The 17315-nt window shown below is 37.9% G+C and overlaps 1 protein-coding gene across 1 annotated transcript in view; it reads left to right on the top strand.

Moving 5' to 3' along the window:
- The window catches only part of SUV39H2 (SUV39H2 histone lysine methyltransferase), a 46237-nt gene that overhangs the window by 13804 nt on the left and 15118 nt on the right, over positions 1-17315 (top strand). Inside the window, exon 3 of the mRNA XM_066279138.1 lies at positions 14919-15587. Within this exon, the coding sequence (XP_066135235.1) occupies positions 14919-15587 (669 nt within the window). The remainder of the gene's footprint in view (positions 1-14918; positions 15588-17315) is intronic.

The raw sequence follows: 17315 nt of genomic DNA, 5'->3' as shown, positions 1-17315 counted from the left end.
TGATTTCTTCCTTGCTCTCATTATTAACCCATTTATTTGGTAGCATGCTACTTAGCCTCAAAGTGTTTATGTTTTTTCAGTGTTCTTATAATTGATTTCTAGTTTCATACCATTGGATTGGAGAAGATGCTTGATATGAGTATAATCATTTTTCTTCTTTTTTGCGAGAGAGAGAGAGAGGCATGATTTTAACCTTTTTAAATTGTTGAGTCCTTTTTTGTGGCCTAGCATGTGGTCTTACCTGGGTTGTATACCCTGTGTGCTTGAAAAGACTGTGTATTCTGTTACTTTAGAATGAAATGCTCTAAAAATATCATTTAAATCCATTTGGTCTAATATATTATTTAAAGCTACTGATGATATTCTGCCTGGATAATCTATACATTGATGTCAAGGGGTGTTAACTTCTCTACTCTGAGTGTAATACTACTGTCAGTCTCTTTCTATGTCCATCAGCATTTGCTTTATATGTTTAGATGCTTTGTGTTGTGTGCATAGATGTTTGAAAGAGTTATATCCTATTTTGGACTGGCCCTTTTATCATAATGAAATGCCGTTCCTTATCATTTGTTAACATACCGTTTTTTAACATTTATTTTGTCTGATACAAGTATTGCTATCCAAACTTCTTTTTTTTCTATCCAAACTTTTTTTTCTTTTTTCTGTTTACATGACATCTTTTTTCCATCCTTTTACTTTAACTCTATGTGTTTTGACCTGAAGTGGGTCTCTTGTAGGCAGCATATGTATGGGTCTTGTTTTTTATCCAGTCACTCCTTGTCTTTTAATTGAAGAATTTAGTCTATTTACATTTAAGTAATTGTTGATAAGCATGTACTTATTGTCATGTTATTGTTTTCTGTTTGCTTTTGTAGTTGTTCTCTTTTCCTTTATTATTGTCTTGCTCTCTTTTATGTTGATACCTTTTTATATTGCTATGTTTGAGTTCCTTTTTCTTTATTTCTTGTATGTCTCTTGTAGATATTTGGTGTGTGGTTACCACGTGCGTCACATATGCCAAGCTCAGTTTATAGCAGTCTGTTTTAATTTTATTGTCACTTAAGTTCAAACACATTCAGAAATCACTATAATTTTTACTCATATGCTTCACATTTAAGTTTTTGTCATCATGTTTTGCTTCTTTTGTGTGTGTTTGTATGTATCCCTTAATTCCTACTTTAGCTTTTTAAAAAATTTTTTAAATCTCACTGTCATTTAGATTTTATTTATTCATTTTAGAGAGGTGAGAGAGAAAGAGAGAGAGAGAGAGAAAGAGAGAGAAAGAAAGATAAAGGGGAGAGGAGCAGGAAGCATCAACTCTTATATGTGCCTTGACCAGGCAAGCCCAGGGTTTCAAACTGGTAACCTCAGCGTTCCAGGTCGATGCTTGATCGACTGCACAGGTCAGACTAGCTTTTTAACTTTATAGTTTGTTAAGCTACTACTTTTCTAAGTATTTGTCTTTGCCACTGAGAATCTTTTCTATATTTTCTTATTTATATTTTTGACCTTTACTTTTCTACTGCAAGAAGTCCCTCTAATACTGGTTTGGTGGTGATGGACTCCTTTAGCTTTTTCTGTCTGGAAAACCCTAATACTCTTTCAATTCTAAATGATAGCCTTACTGTATGGAGTAAGCTGAGTTGTATATCTTTGCTTTATATTACTTTGAATATTTTCAATATTTCATGTCTCTCTCTTCAGGCCTGCTAAATTTCTGTTGACAGCTGATATTTTGATTGGAGCTGCTTTGTACTTAACTGCTTTTTCTCTAGCTACTTTTAAGATTCAGTCTTTAATCTTGGTATTTTAATTATGATGTATCTTGGCGTGAACCTCTTTGGGTTCATCTTGCTTGGGATTCTTTGCTTGCTGAACTTGTATGTCTATTTCCTTCACACTTTAAGGAAGTTTTCTGTCATTTCTTCAATCCCTTGCTCTCCTCCTTTTGGTAGCACTATGTTACAAATGTTGATATAGTTAATGTCCCAGAGATTCCTTAAATTATCCTCATTTATATTTATTTATTGATTGATTGATGTCCTGACTGGGTGTTTTCTGTTACTTTGTCTTCCAGTTCACTGTTTTGATCCTCCTCTTCATCTAAGCTGTTGATTCCCTCTAATGTATTTTTTATTTCAGTTTTTGTATTCTTCATTTCTGACATTCTTTTTTGTTTCTCTTTGATGTGGTTCTGAGTTCATCTGTTCTTCCCCTATGTTCACTGAACATCTTTATAAACAGTATTTTGAACTCTGTATGTGGTAGATTGTTTGTCTCTGTTTTGGTGAGTTCTTTTTTTGGAGTTTTATTCTGTTCTTTCATTTGGGACATGTTTCTCTTTCTCCTCATTTTGGCTGACTTCCTGTGTTTGTTTTTGTATTAAGTAGATCTGCTATGTCTCCCAGTCTTGGCAAGGTGGCCTTATGTAGTAGGCATCCTGTGAGGCCCAGTGGTGCAGTCTTCTCATTCACTTAAGCTGGGTGCTCCACGAGTGTCCTGTGTGTGTATGTGTGTGTGCCCTCCTGTTGTAGTTGAGCCTTGATGCCTGTTGGTACATTAGTGGGTGAGATTGACCCTAAGCCTGAATGGATGTGAGGGCTGACCATTACTACAGCAGATGAGCTGTTGTGCTGGGGATCACCCCAGGAAGTAGGAGTTGCTTTAGTGGAGCTCTGGTGCCAGCTGAGTCTGCCCTTCAGGTTTTTGATTTTGGCAGCTGGTTGGGTGGTGCTCTGGTATGATCTGAAGCCCACTCCTAAGTGTGTTGGTTTTGGAGGCTCTTCAGAGGAACTCTAGTGCCGGCGGATCTTAGGAAGAGCTCAAGTGCAGACCACTTTCATCCTCATTTGTACCCAGATTGGGGCCACCTAGTGGGAGCTACAAAGTGATACACATTTGGTAGCCATCTATGCTGGTCATGGAGGCTCCTGATGGAGGCTGTGCTGTGAATCGAGGCCAGCTGCCATTAGTGCCAGACTTGGGATTCTTTGGTGGGCACCACAGTGTGAGTTGAGGCCAGCCACCTCTTGTGCTGGGTTTGTGGCTACTTAGTTAATGCTATGTTCCAGGCCAGTGCTGGCTGCAGCTTATGCCAGGCTTTGGGCCACCTGATGGGAGTCACAGTGTAAGTTGAGACTGGTCACTTCTTGTGTCAGGCTGAGGCTGCTTAGCGGGAGGTGTGGGGCACACTAAGACCTGTCCCTGCTTGTTAGGGGTTTTGACCCTTGATTGTAGCAAAGTCCGCAGCATGAACCAAGGCAGGCCACTTGTGTGGAAAAGCCACTGGAAGAGGCTCACCCCAGCACTTAAGTGGGGTGGGATCAGGTAATCACCAGGGCGGGAATAATGGGGTTAGCCATGTTAACGGAGAGCTCAGATTTGGTACCCACCTACACTTGCTGCATGGGTAGGAAGGGAGCTCAACTAAAGAACAGTGGTGCCTACCAGTGCTTCTGTCACCTGAGAGAGCAGCCCTAACCCTTGCCCCTCTAGCCCTCACCTTGAAGCTAGTCAATTCAGTTCCTCCACATATGCCCCTGGTACTCATTGAGCTGCCACTCCTGCACTGGAGCCCAGAGTGAGTAAGTCTATAAGTGAGTGAGGCTGTGTGGCCTCCTCAAGAGGAGCACCTTTGTCTCCCACAGCCCTCTATCTCACTTGGATGCAGTTCCTCTGATTTTCACAGCCAGATGTTATAGGCTTCACTTCCAGGCACTGGTGTCCCATCCTGGAGAGGTCAACATGGGGCTGGTACTCCTTGCTCCTCCCTTGAAGATAGCTCTGTGGCTGAAATATTTCTCTTGATTCTTGCTACACCATGGGTATGGGACCAGCTTCTTCTACATCTCTTCCCCTCTTACCAGTCTTGTCGTGGTTACTTCTTTATATCTTTAGTTACAGGACTTTTGTTCAGCTAGTCTTCAGGTATTTGTTAGTGATTGTTGTTTTATAATTTAGTATAATTTAGATGTGGTTGCAGAAGAATGTGAGCACAGTATTTACCTATTCCACCATCTTGACTGGCAGTTCAAATCATTTAGTCTGTAAATCACCTCTCTCTCTCTCTCTCTCTCATATTCAGGGCAGATGAGAGAGCTTACGACATTCCCCTTTTCTTGTGTTTTACCCTCCACTTAGCTCATTAAGAACACTGTCTTAATTCCATATTCCTCAAACTTATTACAGCTTTGTCTGAAACACAGCTTTGGATTGAGGTTCTTTATCATCTGGCCACCAACAACATTTCAAGCTTTATGTCTTATCACATATTCTACTTTCTATCCACATTGAAATACTTGTAAATTTTTTCATTAAGCTAAGATTTACCGACCGCCTCCTATATAAACTGTGCACTCTTCTAAGCATCGGAACTTAGCTTAAAAACAGGCATAGTTTATGTTCTAATTCCTTGAATATATCATGCACCTTTGTGCAATCCCTTTTGCATTTCTCATTCATTTTCTTCTTTGGAATACTATTGTTTCCCTTCTATCCTTGGCAAGCAAGGTTCAACTGAATGGTTTACTAGCTATTATAGAGCCTCTTTCCTTTATATCTCCAGTAAAAATAAGTGCTTCATTCAGGACTTACAAAGTACTGTTCTTGTCATTTTTCTAGAACTTGTCACATTTTATAACTGTTTCATAACTTCTCTGCTAAATGTTCAGCCAGTTAAGGACTAGAACTGTCTTACTATATAGTCCTTAGTACATATTAGGTATTTAGTTCATGGTTAATTAATTGAATTGGCTTTTGCTTCAGTGGTTTCTCTTGTCCTCACAATCACCATTCGACTAGACCAGTGGTCGGCAAACTCATTAGTCAACAGAGCCAAATATCAACAGTACAACGATTGAAATTTCTTTTGAGAGCCAAAATTTTTAAACTTAACTATATAGGTAGGTACATTGTCATTAACTTAATTAGGGTACTTCTAAGCTAGCTTTTGCACCTGCATGTTGTATTTTGTGGAAGAGCCACACAAGGGGCTGAAGAGCCACTTGTGGCTCACGAGCCATGGTTTGCCAACCACAGGATTAGACCATAGCTTCATGCTTATATTACAGTAGCAATCTATTGACTAATATCTTCTGTTTTTTCTTTCTATAGTTTCACTCAATAAACATTTAATTTTATTTTCTTCTGTATGTCAGATACATTAGGCAATGGGAAAGTAAAGATTAATAAACTGTCCCTCAGCTTTAGGAACTCATAACCTAGTGAGAAAGATGAACAAATAAGTCATCCATTGCAATATAATACAGTAAGTGCTGTGGCAGACATTATTACAAGATCTGTGGGAGGTGCACTTAGGCCAGGTCACAGGAAGCTTCCCAGAATAGGTGATATCCAATAGGGACTGAACAGAAAAGTATTATAATTCGTTATGGCTTTAGTATAGAAAATAGAGTGGGATATGGGAGTGGGGAAGAATGAAAGATGAGTGAAGGAGCTTGTAGCCATTCCACAGCAAAGGGAATCATTTGAAAGGTTCTTTAAAAAGTTATGCAATCAGATACATAATTCAGAGAATTTTCTCTATGCAATAAGGAAAATATCGGCAGGGAGGGGAATGACACATGCACTACTTACATATTCTGAAAGACTTTTATAGTAATCCAGGCAAGAAATGGTGGTGCTTCAGCTAAAGTAATAACAATGGAAATGAAGAGAAGTAGGTTTCTTTTCTTTTTTTTTAATTATCAAGGATGTGAAGTTTATAATTATGGTTTAGTGGTCAGTGGGTTGGATGAGGATGTGGCAGTGAGGGTGCCACATCTAAAAACATAATGGGTTTCTGACCTGCAGTAGTGTAGATAATAATACTGTTCACCAAGACCCAGGAATACAAGTATAGGACAAAAGAACTAGGTTGGGTTTGGAGAAGAAGAAGTTTGAGAAAACTGAAGTGTGAGATGATGACCAATAGGTTGTTGGAAATGTGGTTCTAATCAAGAGTGAGAACTGGAAATAAAGATCTTGAAGTAATTGGCAAAAAGATAGCAATTGAAGCCCTAGGAATAGATATAGTTACCCATTCATTAACTCAACAGATGTTTATTGACCACTACATCATATGCTAGGCACTGGGGATCTCAGCAGTGAATGATACAGAGATACTGTCCTTGATAGCACAGAGTTTCTCTTTTAGTGAAGGTAGTAAATCCTTAAATATCATTGTACAAAGTACTTAATTATAGTTGAGGTAAGTGCTAATGTAACAAGAATCTAACTTGACCTACAGAGACTGGGCCGGTGTCCATGAGGAACTGATGTTTAAACTTAGTGACAAAGGATGAAAAGATGAGTAGAAAAGGGTCTTAAGGCAGAAGAGAACCTGATTTCTTCAAGGAATAGAAAGTGTGAGTGGAATGTAGTCAGCAAGAGGGATTGAAATGAGGTGGGAACAATGGGAAGGACCCAAAAATGCAGCTCCAAAAATCCAAAAGAGAATTTTGGATTTTATCTTAAAAGAAAAAGAGAAACTTTAGTAGTTTTGTTTAGGGGAATAACATGATAAGACAGATGTGTTGAAACTAGTACCCTGGCTGTTATGGATTGATGGTAGTTAAGAGACTATTGCAGTAATCCAAGCAAAGAAAATATGAGAAGAGAATAATCAGGACTGAGAAACAGTAAGGTAGAAGTCACAGGAAGAACTGTCAAAGACTGAGACAGCCTGACCAGGCGGTGGCGCAGTGGATAGAGCATCGGACTGGGAGGCGGAGGACCCAGGTTTGAGACCCCGAGGTCGCCAGCTTGAGCGCAGGCTCATCTGGTTTGAGCAAAAGGTCGCCAGCGTGGACTCAAGGTCACTGGCTTGAGCAAGGGGTTACTCAGTCTGCTGAAGGCTCACGGTCAAGGCACATTAGAGAAATCTCTCTCCATTCCTGTCTGTCTGTTCCTATCCCTCTCTCTGACTCTCTCTGTCTCAATAAAAATTAAATTAAATTAAATTTAAAAAAAAAAAGACTGAGACAAACTAGTAAGAAAGGTAGGAAGAAAATCAGAAGAGTAAATCATGGAAGCCTGAGAAAGAATGTCAGGAAAATAGAGTAAGAATAAAGACTTGACCTGTGGTGAGAACACACAATACAGTGTACAGATGATGTGTTATAGAATTGTGCACCTGAAACCTGTATAATTTTGTTAACCACTTCAACCCAATGAATTCAATAAGAAGGAAAAAATAAAAGGATGAGTTTGCACAAAAAGAAAAGAAAAAGGATAAATTGGAAGTAAGAGTCAAATAATATGGACAACTCTTTCAGTTATTATGGATGTGAAATTTATAAGTCTGTAAATTCCATCTTTGAAGAAAGGAAGGGCAGTATATGGTTTAAAATTTAAATTTTAAAATGTGTTTATAAATTAAAAATTTATTTAAAAAAATCGGAGTAGGTAATGTGATTTTAAAAATTGAAAGTTATAGCCCTGGTCAGGTCGCTCAGTGAATAAAGCATCAACCAAGCACACCTAGGTCTCCAGTTCAGTCCCCATCAAGGGAGAAGCAATCAATGAGTGCACAACTAAATGAAACAACTGAGTGGAACAAGTTGTTCTTCTCTTTCTCTCTCTCTAGCTCATCAATGGAAAAAAGTTTTTTAATTGAAATATATAAAAGGCCATATACTGAAAAGAAATCTTCTACCCCATAACTTTAGTCTCTAGTCTCTCCAACTTTTGATAATTTATCATATCTTTTATAGATCCCTAATATATTTAACCATTTATATCTCAAAGTAGTTTTAGTTTAGTTTTGCTTTTTAAAAATGAGAGAGGTTTCAATGCTAGTGAGAACCATAGATGGGGAGAAACTTAAGAGACAGAAGGGATAATTGATGGAGAAAGTACATCTCTTGCATCTGCATCCACCCCTTCTCTAGATACACGTCTGTGGGAGGGTGGAAATAAAGGGAATTTATGCCTGGTGGTTTCTCTTTTCTCTCTGCCTTAGAAACAGAGTTCATATGCTACTGAATATAACAGGGAAGTAATGGGATGGGACCCTGAGCAAAGTGGAGGAGGTCTGAAATACCCAACTTAGGAAGTGGAAAGAGTGCTGGCTGGGGGAACAACAAGGTGGTTATTATGAGTTCATATCAGGGTCCAGCTGAACTTAAAGGATGTAAGTTGAGGTAGTCTTAGTGCTGTGTGATTTTTTTCGTGTTATTTTCTTGACATGTCACTCCTTCATATAGGAAAATTTCTGATAAAGCTACATACTTAACTCATCAGTGAAGAACCAGACCCCCTATATATTGGTGGGGCATTTCCCTTAATAAGCAAATATTAAGAAAGGAACTGCCTTCTTAAAGTATCTAGGTAATTTTGTGTCTGTAGAATCATCACTATACTACATTGTACATACTAAGAACGGTCCACATCTAACAATAGATTAATATTCCTAAAAGGCTGATTACACTTAGAATGGTTTCTTAAGAGCTGGAATAGCAGAAATTATTAGACTAAAATTCAAATTTTAGAGATCAGGAAAACAGAGCTCCAAGAAAGGACTTTTTCCAAGGTCATGTTGCTCATTTGTGTCATTCTTGGGCCTCTACCCGAGGTCTCACAATTTCTATTACTGGCATGAAAATCCAGTGATTTCTACATTGACCATTATAATTATCACACTGCTCCCATGGAACACAGGTGTTTTCATAATCAGATTCAGGCTAGTCTATCACTAATATTGAATATGGTGACTATTTCAGAACTTGCAGAAAACAATTAGCTAATGGGAAGGTGGATGTTTTTGGTTGTCTCCTGTCCTCCCATGTATATTTTTTAAAGTTTTTGTGCTTATTCCCACTTACTGGCTATAAACAGCAGAACAAATAATGAAAAACCATGAATTACTTGTCTCCAGATTAAGTTGAACAGCGTGTATTTTAGGGATTCATATAATTTTGTAATTTTTATCTTGCATTTATGTTGGTAGTCATTTTTGTTTAGATACTCAGAAATATTTAGTCTAAGCTTAAGATGTAGTAGGCAGTTGTGCTTGGTTCTGGGCTGCAAAGAAAAAGATTCAATTTCTTCCTTACAAGTGGTTTATAGTTTAGCTTAGAGATGAGAAGACTGGGGGTTGGCAGTGATCAGTCCTCCTTGAGCAAGAGAAACAGGAAAGACTTCACCAAAGAGATAACATTTGAGCTCAGTTTTATAAATAATTAGGTTTTTTTACACCTAAAAGATGAGACTGAAATAAGCAAGTGTTCACTAGGCAAATGGAAGAAGCCATTATAATTAGAGAGAACTTTGTGAACAAAGCAACAGAAGAGTATGGAAAGACCTGTTATGTTCAAGTACTTACCAGCAGTTCAGTGTGGCCAGAGGATGTGGTGTGTGAATGGGCCATAGTGGAAGACAGACAGAGAGTCATGGGGGCCTCAGCCAAGAATGGTCTTCTTTGTTTATAATAGGAAGTATGAACTTAATTCCTTTTTTGAAAGATTTTTAAATTAATTTTAGAGAGTTAGAGAGGGAAGGGGGGGGGCTGGAAGCATTAACTCATACCAGTTGATTCTCCTCTCTGAATTGACCCGGCAAGCCCAGTGTTTCGAACTGATGATTTCAGCATTCGAGGTCAACGTTATATCCACTATACCACCACAGGTCAGGCATGAACTTAATTCTCTTAATTCTTTAGGCAGTGGGGAAGCTGTTAAAATGTCTAAGCAAGAAAATAACTGAACGACTAGTACAGTGGACTTTTCTTAGTATTTAAAAAACTCTATACTTTTGTAAAGAAGGATAGATTAGAGTGTTGTCAATCTGTAGTCAAAGAAACCAATTAGGAGATTAATGTAATAATCCAGACAAGAATTGAAGGCCTGAAGTAACTATAGGATATAGAGATGGACAAGAACAAGTATTAAAGACACTTGAAGATGGATTGGATTGAGGAGAAGAATCAAGATTGACCTGGTTTGCAACTTGTGTGACTATGGGCACTCCAGAACAGAAAGAATCTGGGAAGGACAATGATGATTTCCATGTGGATGGACTGATTTAGGAACTTGTTGAACATCCAGTAGGCTATATGATATATTGGATTGCACATAAAGTTTTAGAGTCATCACCATATAATTAAAACCATTGAAGTGATGAGTTTGTCTCGAGCAGTGGTTCTCAACCTGTGGGTCGCAACCCCTGGCTTAGAGAGGCATTTAGAGCAGGAATTTTTAACTTAGAATACAAATATCCTGCAATTACCCAAAATACTATACAGTATATGTGATTTTCAATAAAGAAAGGCTTATAGCTCTCTTCAGATTCTCAAAAGGGGTAAACGCTTAGTGTGAAAAGGTATCAAATATGGAGCCCTTAGTATCTGCATTGTTTTTAAGTGATGGGCAGGGATAGTGGTCTCCACAAAGTGGGTGGAAAAGGAACAAGAGTGTAGAGAGAATTGTGATATCAAAGCCCAGGGAGAATTGTCAAGACAGAAGAGTCTTGGCAATTATAAGATTGGTAAAATTATGCCTGATGAACAATATGGAATTAAATATATTTGTATTTAATGAAGCTCCCCACAGAAACACCATAGTTTCTAAGAATTATAAAAAAACATTGGCCTATAATAGAAGTTCAAATGCTTGATTGTGTCAGGTGTCCAAGGCTGTGTTAAATTTGCTCTTGCCTTGCTATCTCTCACTTTTGTATCTAAACTTTAAAGCTAACCAAATCCATCTCTTCACATTTTCGGGATACTTCGTGCAAATCTTAGCTTCAGGCTTTTGTTCATGTTTTCCAGGCAGTCTGCCCTGTTCCCTACCCAACAAATCCTGTCAGTCTTTCACAGTGAAGTTTGTTTTCTGTGCCCTTTTCTGATTGACCTATATTAATTTCTCTTTTTTTATTCTAGTGGTATTTATTTTTTGCAGTTAAGATTGTACTGTTTTGCCTTGTTACTTATTTTACATATTATACTGCCTTTTTCCAATGAGATTTTATTTCTAATGGCTAGTATTACCTTACATTTCATCATACCTTCTAGTGACTGAATTTTCATGTACTTATTATAGATACTAAAATATTTGAATGAATCTAACCTAAGGCAAACATAGTGGGGGGAAATGTCTTTAAGAAAAAATTTATATGATGCATTCCAAATTACTACTATACAGGAGTAATTTTATATTATTATGACTGTATTCCATTTCTAGGGTAATCAAGAGTTGATTGCATATCAGAATGAATAAGATACTGATATATGAGTCTTAGAAACTTTTTGGCTTTTGTTGGAATTTTAGGGTGTTGAGTAAACTGAATTTGTTAAGTCAACTGTTTTTTCTGTTTAGGGTTATTTTTAAAAATGGAAATCTCTTCTTTGGATGTTAAAAGTAAAATACGCATATAAAATAAAAGACAAGTCTATAAAGTACAAATTACATTACTAATATTTCTATACTATTTTTCCAAAGACACTCATGTTTTATAAGCATCTGTAAATTAAGTAGGTACCATTATGATTCAATACAAAGCTTAATCACTAAAAATGCAAGTGATTCATTATTATTGGAAGCAAACTTTAGTGGTATGGTGATTTTAGTTTTGCTGAATGATAAATTTACTTCAATCATCTAACTTAATGCCAGTGTTTCTGTTTCTTTCATTGTTTACTGGCAACTTTTGGCATAACCCAGGGCTACAGTAGGAGAAACAGTAGGAGGAAAAAAAGATAAGCAAGATTGCATAGCCTGACCGGGCGGTGGCGCAGTGGATAGAACATTGGACTGGGATGCAGAGGACCCAGGTTCGAGACCCCGAGGTTGCCAGCTTGAGCGCGGGCTCATCTGGTTTAAGCAAAAGCCCTCCAGCTTGAACCCAAGGTCACTGGCTCCAGCAAGAGGTTACTCGGTCTGCTGAAGGCCCGCGGTCAAGGCACATATGAGAAAGCAATCAATGAACAACTAAGGTGTCGCAACGAAAACCTGATGATTGATGCTTCTCATCTCTCCATTCCTGTCTGTCTGTCCCTGTCTATCCCTCTATCTGACTCACTGTCTCTGTAAAAATATAAATAAATAACTAAATAACTAACTAAATAAATAAATATTGCATTACTTTATTCTGGAATCAGAAAAACTAAAAACTTTTATAATTAAGAGGAATAGATGTCAGATGCTGCCAGAGGGTCCCATTATTATTGAGTAGGTATCTACTAATAACAATCCCAGATTTTAGTTCTTACCTGACAGGCGAAAGAAATTCATCTTACATCTTATCTTAGCCAAATTAACTAACAAATATATGTCTAGACTTTTTTTAGGGGGGGGGGAGATACAGATCTCTATAAAGAAACAGTTTTTGTGCATATCCCTGAGGACACCATAATTTAACCACTTTTTAAAAACAAAACATTTTTTTAAATTTTTATTTATTTATTCATTTTAGAGAGGAGATAGAGAGAGAGAGAGAGAGAGAGAGGAGAGACAGAGAGAGAGAGAAGGGGGGAGGAGCTGGAAGCATCAACTCCCATATGTGCCTTGACCAGGCAAGCCCAGGATTTCAAACCGGCGACCTCAGTAAAACAAAACATTTTGATCACTTTTATAAAGAAGCAAAGTTCTTTTAATTTCTAAACACTACTTCATTGAATAGAAATACAGTGTGTCCATAAAGTCATGGTGCGCTTTTGACCAGTCACAGGAAAGCAACCAAAGACGATAGAAATGTGAAATCTGCACCAAATAAAAGGAAAACTCTCCCAGTTTCATACCTATTCAGTGCAGTTCCATGTGGGATCACGCACAGATTTTTTTAGGGCTCCTTAGGTAGCTGTCCCTAAGGAGCCTCTACAGACTCGTCATTGACTGATGGCCTACCAAAACGGGGTTTCTCCACCAAACTGCCAGTTTCCTTCAATTGCTTATCCCATCGAGTAATGTTATTCCTATGTGGTGGTGCTTCGTTATAAACGCGCCAATATTCACATTGCACTTTGGTAATGGATTCGAATTTAGCGAGCCACAGAACACACTGAATTTTCCTCTGTACCGTCCACATCTCGACTGGCATGGCTGTGGGCTGCTCCGCTGTATACACGGTGTTACGTCATCATCTGCGCATGCGCACGTGCTGCCACATCATCCTACAGAAACTGGGAGGGTTTTCCTTTTATTTGGTGCAGATTTCACATTTCTATTGTCTTTTATTGCTTTCCTGTGACCGGTCAAAAGTGCACCATGATTTACGGACACTCTGTATAATAAAACATTGAGATGAAGACGGGAGAAAATAAGCTCACTCACTAGCTATGTGACTTACTCCTTCAAAGCTGCCTCAGTGCTCCTCAGCCCAATTCGTGATTCCTTAATATGCCTAATACCACATTTCCTAGACCTTCTAGGTACAGTGGCTTTTTTTTTTTTTTTTTGGTACAGAGAGAGAGGGACAGACATACAGGAAGGGAGAGAGATAAGAAGCATCAATTCGTTGTGGCACCTTAGTTGTTCATGGATTGCTTTCTCCTATGTGCCTTGACTGGGGGGCTACAGCAGAGCAAGTGACCCCTTGCTCAAGCCAGCGACTTTGGGCTCAAGCCAGCGACCAGGGGGTCATGTCTATGATCCCACACTCAAGCCGGGACCCCAGCTCAAGCTGGTGAGCTTGTGCTCAAGTCAGATGAGCCCCCGCTCAAGCCAGTGACCTTGGGGTTTTGAACCTGGGTCCTCTGTGTCCCAGTCTGACGTTCTATACACTGCGCCACTGCCTGGTCAGGCAGTGCATTGGCATTATTAAACTATGAATCATAAAATAGTTGTCATAGGCATTCTTACTTTATAATAAAAACCTTATTAATAATTTCAGGGTAAAGTAAATGTATCTATCTCAATTAACTTTTTATCTATTTCTGTGAATTAAAATACCTAAAACATATAAAATGCAGTTTAATCACTTTCATATTTTAAAGGGCACATGGATATATGTTAGTATTCCAGAGGACAAAGAAGGAATTGAGAGACTTCAGAATTTTTTATTATACATACTTGATTACCTTTTTTAAGAGAAGCTTAACATAGCATTGCCTGACTTCAGGGAGGAAAACATAGGTTACTGGGGTAGGAAGGCAAGATTCCAGGTAACATCAAGGTCAACAGTAGTCTGAGGATAAATCAAAATATTTGATTATTGGTGGCTTGAATGCCTGTTACCTAAACCCTGACTGAGTCTAAATAAAATAAGAATTATCTGGAATGAGGCTGCCCAATACAAATATAATACGACCTACATAGGTATAATTTAAAATTTTCCAGTAATCACATAAACAAAGTATTTTGATGTGTAATCAATATTTATAAAAAGTTAAAAAATGGTTTACATTTTTTTGTGCTAAGTCTAAAATTCATTGTGTATTACATTTAAAGCACATGTACATTTGGACTAGTCACCTTTCAGGTATTTGATAGCTACATGTGGCTGATGACTGTTTTGGACAGTGTATCTCTGAACATCTAGACTTTGTGTGCCTATGACATTGAGAAACAGAACTTCCCTCATATCTTGTGTAAAATACTAAGTTAGAGACCTTAGAGTGTACCTACATTTTTCTGGCCAAGTGAGTCTCTAATCTGGGTTAGTTTTAGAACTAGCATTTGCATGATCAAGATAAATACTTTTTTGTTTAACTTCATCGCTGTTTGGTCATGACTTTCAGTACCTTTTCTGTAGGTGCAGTTCTTTTGCTTATGGTTAGGCATATTCTGCCACATCTAAATTCTCTATTTTATGTAATATAAAGAAAAGTTTTATTTTTATGGTCTCTACTTCAGTTGCTTCTGTGACTATATATTCTGAACTTTATTAAGAAAATTATAATAGATACCTTATTCTTTACAATATTAAATTATTTCAAATAATTGGAACTGTCATAATCTGATTTGCATTCTCTTTTGTATTTTAAGGATACGGAATATTATCTTGTAAAATGGAAAGGATGGCCAGATTCTAGAAATACTTGGGAACCTTTGCAAAATCTCAAGTGCCCATTACTACTTCAGCAATTCTCTAATGACAAGCATACTTATTTATCTCGGGTAAAGAAAGGCAGAGCAATAACTCTAAACAACAACAAAGCTTTGAAACCTGCCATTGCTGGATACATTGTAAAGAAGGCTAAACAAAGGATAGCTCTGCAGAGATGGCAAGAGGAACTCAACAGGAGAAAAAATCATAAAGGAATGATTTTTGTTGAAAATACTGTTGACTTAGAGGGCCCACCTTCAGACTTCTGCTACATTAATGAATACAAAGCCACTCCTGGAATCAGCTTAGTAAATGAAGCTACTTTTGGTTGTTCATGCACAGATTGCTTCTCTGAGAAATGTTGTCCTGCTGAAGCTGGAATTCTTTTTGCTTATAATAAAAACCAACAAATTAAAATCCTACCTGGTACCCCCATTTATGAATGCAACTCAAGATGTCAGTGTGGACCCAACTGTCCCAATAGGATTGTACAAAAAGGCACACCATATTCACTTTGCATCTTTCGAACTAGCAATGGCTGTGGCTGGGGCGTAAAAACCCTTGTGAAGATTAAAAGAATGAGTTTTGTCATGGAGTATGTTGGAGAGGTATGTTCAACTTATCACATAGCAAATAATGTGCATGGAAAGTTTACGCTTTTGAAAAGTTACTTTTTTACCTCAGGAACAAATATTTGGTAAATTTTGATATTATCATTTGCAAATATGTAGAAATTTCAAGTTTAAGAGAAGGGTCCACTAACATAAATAGAAATATAAACTTGAATGTTGACAAATAGAATAAATACTGTCATCTTTCAATGAACACCCATTTATAGTCAGTGGAACTGGCATCTGTAAATTTTTTATTTTTAATTTTTATTTTTTTGTATTTTTCCAAAGTTAGAAGCGGGGAGGCAGTCAGACAGACTCCTGCATGCTCCGGACCGGGATCCATCCGGCATGTCCACCAGGGGGCGATGCTTTGCCCATCTGGGGCATTGCTCCCTTAGGGAGAGAGCCATTCTAGTGCCAGAGGCAGAGGTTATGGAGCTGTCCTCAGCGTCTGCTTCAATGGAGCCTTGGCTGCAGGAGGGGAGGAGAGACAGAGAGAAAGGAGAGGGGAAGGGTGGAGAAGCAGATGGGCACTTCTCTTGTGTGTCCTGACCAGGAATCAAACCTAGGACTTCACATGCCTGGCCGACGCTCTACTGCTGAGCCAACCAGCCAGGGCTGACATTTATAAATTTTAAAATGTGATTACTATTTTTACAGAAAATTGCTAAGGAGAAAATCAGATCTAAACATATCCTGACTTTGAAAGTTTTAAGTTGTAATTTATTTCACTCCAAAACTCAATTCTGTCTCAACTTGAAAGATACATATTGTGCCTGACCTGTCATGGCACAGTGGATAAAGCATCGACCTGGAATGCTGAGGTCGCCAGTTCAAAACCCTGGGCTTTCCTGGTCAAGGCACATATGGGAGTTGATGCTTCCTGCTCCTCCCCCCTTCTCTCTCTCTCTTTCACTCTCTTTCTCTCTCTCTCTCTCTCTCTCTCTCTCTCTCCATCTCTCTCCCTCCCCTCTGTAAAATGAATAAAGTCTTTAAAAAAATCAAATTTTATAATTTGTAATTGTCAATTAAAAAAACAAAGAAGGATACATACTATAGAGTAGACCAGTGCTTTCTGAGCAAGTGTGGTAGGATAAACATAAAAGCATTTATTGTGTCCATAAGATGAGAGTTTGGATTTTCTTGTGGATACAATATGCTTTTATGTTTATCCTCCAACACTTTTTTCAGTGTTCACTTGTTTCAGTGTTAGACTACTTTCTACATTATCAAATACTAAACAAATATATATATATATATGTATATATATGTATATATATGGATGTATAGTCACACAAAAGTAGTAGTTACCATGTGTCACACACTAATGTTATTAACATTAATTCTCTCAACTTTGAGGTAGTAGTATTATCTCCATTGTTACAGGCAAGGAAACTGAGGCACAGAGAAATTAAACACCTTGCCCCAGGTCACATAGTAAAAGAGCCAAGATTCAAAACCAGGGCTCCAAAATCAGTACACTTCACCATTGCACCACACTCCCTCCAACTGAAGGGTTAGTTAAGCTGTGACTAGAAAAATACGCATCTTGAAGGCATATCTGGGGCTGTTAGAGTTGACATTTTCAAAGTTGTTTGGAATTGGATCACCTGATTTTGAAATTACATTGGGTTCCGATATTAATCCTTATATTTTTAGACAATGTCAGATTATTATAAGTCATTAGTTAGGATACTAAATTTTGTATAATTCAATCATTTT

The sequence above is a fragment of the Saccopteryx bilineata genome, chromosome 5 (assembly GCF_036850765.1).
Source record: "Saccopteryx bilineata isolate mSacBil1 chromosome 5, mSacBil1_pri_phased_curated, whole genome shotgun sequence".
NCBI lineage: Eukaryota > Metazoa > Chordata > Mammalia > Chiroptera > Emballonuridae > Saccopteryx > Saccopteryx bilineata.
Note: the sequence above shows the minus strand (reverse complement) of the source record. Positions and strands in the feature narration are given on the sequence as shown.